This window comes from Microtus oregoni, unplaced genomic scaffold, assembly GCF_018167655.1.
Source record: "Microtus oregoni isolate MIOR12 unplaced genomic scaffold, Mior012 000029F_ref0000214, whole genome shotgun sequence".
Lineage (NCBI taxonomy): Eukaryota > Metazoa > Chordata > Mammalia > Rodentia > Cricetidae > Microtus > Microtus oregoni.
The window spans coordinates 6,426,070-6,432,069 of NW_024543088.1; the positions used below are offsets into that span (position 1 = coordinate 6,426,070).

General features: G+C 36.0%; 1 protein-coding gene across 1 annotated transcript; it reads left to right on the forward strand.

Moving 5' to 3' along the window:
* Positions 1–1,186: 1,186 nt before the first annotated feature.
* LOC121464644 (zinc finger protein 431-like) lies at positions 1,187–4,241 on the forward strand. The gene is made up of 4 exons (XM_041677677.1): positions 1,187–1,234; positions 1,380–1,506; positions 1,687–1,747; positions 2,946–4,241. The coding sequence occupies exons 1-4, from the start codon at positions 1,187–1,189 to the stop codon at positions 4,144–4,146; spliced, it is 1,437 nt and encodes a 478-aa protein (XP_041533611.1). The 3' UTR covers positions 4,147–4,241.
* Positions 4,242–6,000: the final 1,759 nt, after the last annotated feature.

The following is a 6,000-nucleotide window of genomic DNA, read 5'->3' on the forward strand; positions in this document are numbered from 1 at the left end:
ACTCAGAGATATATATGATTCTGGCTTCTATACAGAGGGATGAATGATGGGCCAACATGTTTGTCTTTATGTATTTTTTATTGACTGGTGTTCTTGGAATGTAGATTTTTGTACATTCCAAGCATTTGCTGCTATGCTGAACTTCACTACATCTTAATTTGAAGTGTGGTAGAGGGTATCATTCTCTTTCCCTGGATAGCAGTATTCACAGCATTAATACCTGTGTCTTCTGAATCACTGAATTGAAGGTGTGTTATATTCTACCTGCCTTTTTTTTTATTCAATTCAAAGAATATGAGTTTTTTTCTATATGCATGGGTATTTACCACATGTGTGTCTGTTCCACATATTGGTCAGAAGAGGCCTTAGAACCCACAAAATTGAAGTAATGGATAATTATAAGTCCCCATGTAAGTATTGGCAATTGAGTCTACCCAACTATATGCAAGACCGTTTAAGTGCAGGGACAGCTCTCCTTCCCCATGTTATTATGATCAACATTTACAGTGCTGATGTTTTCTTTGTTTCCTTTGTAACTGTTTAAACAGGCTCTCCTTTTATTAAAATCTTACTATGTTACAGTTTAAACTGGACCACAGCAGGTTCTGGAAGATGAATGTAGATGTAGAGTGAATGCAAAACATTTTGTAGGAACTTCAATAAATCCTCTGATTTCTTTTTACATATTTTGTTTAAATGACTATTTTTGGGAGGAGACCAAGTTTTCCTAATTTGTAACTCTGAATAAAGTGTATCTCACTGCATAGGCTTTGGCTGGCACTCAATTTAATTCATCTGCTTTTCATCAAGTGCTGGTATTAAAGGCATGAGTCAATATACCCACATTTCCCATCTTTCTTATTTATTTATTTATTTATTTATTTATTTATTATGTATATAATATTCTGTCTGTGTGTATGTCTGCAGGCCAGAAGAGGGCACCAGACCTCATTACAGATGGTTGTGAGCCACCATGTAGTTGCTGGGAATTGAACTCAGGACCTTTGCAAGAGCAGGCAATGCTCTTAACCACTGAGCCATCTCTCCAGCCCCCTCCCATCTTTTTTCTAGTTAATAATTGTCCTTACTATTTCTCTGATGTGTTCTCGTTAGTGTTGTTCTGCTGGTTGTCTCTGTCTGTAGGCCTGTACATGGCCATTTCTTTCTCAAGGATGTATGCTATGTAATGGACAAAGGAATGGCATCTGAGCCTCCACATCAGTTTCTTTCTAAAGTAACTTGGTGATTACACTATAATGTCTATTTCATGAAAGAAGTGTAGGAAGTCCCAGAATTAGATAAATATATTACTGTATAAGAAGTATCCATTTACATTGTCGGGATCACACTTTGTTTTACTGTTGGTTGGATTATTCTAGAAGTCAGTGACCTATGAAGATGTGCGCATTGACTTCACTCAGGATGAGTGGGCTTTGCTCAATCCTTCTCAGAAGAGTCTCTACAAAGATGTGATGCTGGAGACACGCACAAACCTCACAGCCATAGGTGAGACTGTGAACTTCCCTTCACATTTTAAAATAAAGCGACAACTGTCTTGTTTATTGATTCTCTTGAGTAGTTTTCTATGAGAAAGAATAAGAATGAGCTGAATAACTAAGCCATGGTTAAGATATTAAATTTTGCACAATTTCCAATAATATACATTTTCCTGTTACTATATTTTAGGCTACAGTTGGGAAGACCATAATTCTGAAGAACATTGTCAAAGTGCTAGAAGACACAGAAGGTAATTTTCATGTGCAACTTGATACAAATTTTCCTTGAAGAAATTGTAATGTGTCCTGGCAGATTTGAAACAGAGCAACAGTGAAAATAAGAACAGCTAGAGATATATTGATCATTATCAGTTTCTCACAGAATCATATACCTCCATGTCCGGTAGCTGTTCTGTGTTTCTAAAGCATTCCTCTAAAAAAAGAAGACAGGAAAACAATGCCTTAACTGATGCCACCACTTAAATCATAGCCCCAAGAGATTTTGCTATAGAACTGCCAATTCATTTAATTTCATACCACTCAAGGCATATACATTGAATAGATGATAAGTATCTGACCAAATCTGTCTAAATAACAGTCTTTATTGAAGCAAGTATTTACTCATATACTTGTGACTTTGCTAACTTTATTGAAAGTGTGAGTTTATGAGTCAAAAGGGCTCTTGTGAAGAAATCTTAATCCATATACCACATGCAAGAGAAACATTAAGTCAAACTGTGTGAATTGAATGGGAAAAACATTTATTTGTTCTTCCTTTAATAAGTATATCATATGTCACTCTGAACACAAGCAAATGAGCATATGGATATGGAAGGAATGATTGGAACTCTCTCAGAATAACGAGAAGGTATCAAAGAAATTTAGTATTTCAACATTGAGTATTCTTGTTGAATGTGATACAAGGTTATATTTAATTGGTTTTCCAACTTTATTGGGAAAAATTCAACAAACTCTCATTGAAGAAAAGCCCTATGAGTGTTGGACTGTGTACTTACTTTTGTTTGCCCCAGTACACTTTCTCATTCAGTATGTATTATAGTATAGGAAAACTTAAGAATTCAGTAAGTATGGTAAAGTTTATTCAAAACTGAGTTCATCCAGTTCCTTTCAAATATGTAAAAATCTCATAAAAAATGATGTTATAAATGTGGGCCATGAAATAAAGACTCTTACTATCACAGGTTCTTCAAAGACACAAGACACCCCATAATGAAGGAGAATACCGTAAACATGAAACTTAAAATCTGCTTCCTCTTTATAATTAGACAAAATTACAAAATTAATTCATACAGATATTAAGATTCATCAGAGCAATGCATGTGGTAAAACTTTTACATGTGCCAATTGTCTTTGCAGGCATGAAAGAAGCCATAATGGAGAGAAACGCTCTGAATATACTCAATGTGGTAAATCCTTTGCATGTTACAGTCATCTTCAAAGGCACAAAAATAACCATTCTGCAGAGAAACCGTGTGATGTTATTCAATATGATGAAGCCTTTGCAGGTACCAGTTGTCTCCAAAAACATGCTGGAGAGAAACAGTATGAATGTAACCAATTCAGTAAAGCTCTTGCCAGTCATGGTAAGCTCCAAAAACATAAAAGAAAATATAGTGTAGAGAAGCCCTTTGAATGTAATCAGTGTGATAAAGCTTTTTCACAACCCTCTAAACTCCAAAGACATAAAAGAACACATAGTGGAGAGAAACACCATGAATGTACTCAATGTAGTAAAGTCTTTGCGAATCAATATGATCTTCATGTACATAAAAGAACACATACTGGAGAGAAACCCTACTCATGTAATCAATGTGGTAAAGCCTTTTCACAGAAAAGTCATCTCCGAGTACATGAAAGAACACATACTGGAGAGAAACCCTATGAATGTACTGAATGTGGAAAATTCTTTGCAGATCACAATAATCTTCAAGTTCATAAAAGAACACATACTGGAGAGAAGCCCTTTGCGTGTAATCAATGTCATAAAACATTTTCACAGAAGAGTAATCTTCGTGTACATCAAAAAACACATACTGGAGAGAAACCCTATAAATGTACTAAATGTAGAGAATTCTTTGAATATCATAATGATCTTCAAGTACATGAAAGAACACATTCTGGCGAGAAGCTTTTTGCATGTAATCAATGTGATAAAGTCTTTTCAAACAATAGTAATCTCCGCTTCCATCAAAGAACACATACTGGAGTGAAGCCCTTTGAATGCAATCAATGTGGTAAAGCTTTTTCACGACGCTCTAAACTCCAAATACATGAAAGAATACATACTGGAGAGAAACCCTATGAATGTACTGAATGTGGTAAATTATTTGCATATCTCGATAATCTTCAAGTACATAAAAGAACACATACTGGAGAGAAGCCCTTTGCGTGTAATCAATGTGATAAAGCCTTTTCACAGAAGAGTAATCTCCATGTACATGAAAGAACACATACAGGAGAGAAGCCCTATGAATGTAATCAGTGTGGTAAAGCCTTTTCATATGTTAGTGTTCTTCAATATCACCAAAGAACACATACTGGAGAGAAACCTTATAAATGTAATCAATGTAGTAAAGCCTTTGTATCTTGTAGAAGTCTCCACATCCATCAAAGAACACATGCTAAATAGAAACCCTGCAATTATAGTCAATGTGGTAGAGACTTTGTATGTGTCATCAGGCTTTAAAATCTTGAGAAAAAAAAATCATATTGCAGAGAAACTTTTTTTTTTATTTTTTGGTTTTTCAAGACAGGGTTTCTCTGTAGCATTGAAGTCTGTCCTGGACCTCACTCATAGACGAGGCTGGCCTTGAACACACAGAGATTTGTCTGTCTTGTCTCTGCCTCCTGAGTGCTCGATTAAAGGGTGTGCCACCAGTGTCTGGCCAGAGCAACTCTTTAAGTGCAATCAGTGTGGTAAAGTTTTCCTCCTCTTGGTAGTCTTTATACAAGAGTAAAACTTTTAGTGTTTGATACATCTATTAAAGCCTTTGCATATCACAGTACAATTTGAGGTACTGAGAAGATTTATACTGAAGGGACTGTGACTATAAATGTTTTGGAAATATCTTCAGCCAGCACACATTTACTTACATAAGACTGGGAAGGAAAAAACTCTACAAGTGTCAAATCTGCTCAAGCATCATAAGGTTTCTCTTTTATTTGCACCTACAAAATCATATGGACAGAAGTCCTGTGAATTCAATGATAAGGTAACTTTTTGATTTCACACTTTTCTTCAATTACATAAACAGTTATCCAAATGAAAATTTTGTACATGTGTATGAGTGCCTCTTCTTTGTCTGTGTTATTGCATAATGTCTAAGTCAGTTTATGAAAGGGTTTAATGTAACCCTGGTTTACAGATGGTTACAGGATTACCTTGAAAGTCTCATGGCAAAAAATGTCAAACACGGCAGCTACTTTAGGAAGCCAAGAACTCACATCCTCAGCCTGCGGCATAAACCAGGAGTAGGAACTTGAAATGATGTGTGGATGTTCAGTCTCAGGCCCAACCCCTGTGACATATTTCTCCCAGGAAGACTGTATTTCCCAAATCGTCCCAAATGATGCCACCAATTGAGAAGAATTAATTTCTATAACTTAAGTCTACATGCTTGCTTTCTCTTCCATGAGCCCATTCTTGATGCAGAAAAACTCTGTAAGTAAGCCTTTAAATGCCTCAACACCTGGGTTACAGCAATGAATACCTATAGGAGAAAAACATTCATGACTGAAAATTTGTTTGGAAAAGTTTTGATTTCATTTGAATTATGGATGTCCATATGTCTTTGTGTGGTATGCGAATGTTCATGCTTCTTAGCAAATAGGATAGACCCTGTGTATTCCTCTAGCAGGAACTGCAAGAAGTTCTCAAAAACCTGACCCCCCCTTTTTTTGCAAATGAACTTGACATACTGCTTGTCCATGTTTTGAGTCCTGTAAATATTTTAAAAACCTATTTTATCATCTTGATATTAGGTAGCAGGGAAGAACTCCTGCAAGAGAAAAAAATCTTCTTCTTGTAAATGATTTGGTAAAGTCCTTAGATATCACAGTTGGCTGTTGTTTCAAGAAATATTTATCTCATGTTTTTCATTATGAAGAAAGTTAATTATTTTCTTTCTTTTTTTTTTTTTTTTTTGATTTTTCGAGACAGGGTTTCTCCGTAGCTTTTGGTTCCTGTCCTGGAACTAGCTCTTGTAGACCAGGCTGGCCTCGAACTCACAGAGATCCGCCTGCCTCTGCCTCCCGAGTGCTGGGATTAAAGGCGTGCGCCACCACCGCCCGGCAAGTTAATTATTTTCTATCTTCACTCAAGACTGATGGTGGAGATCACTGCATTGTGGTTTTCACTTTGCAGTATTTGAAGTAGATATTTAAGTGTTCTATACATTTAACAAATCCATTGAGTTAAGTTTATTTTGTGGTCTTCGTATTCCTTCTGTGACTTTTGTATATCTCCTACGGTGTTTTCATTTAG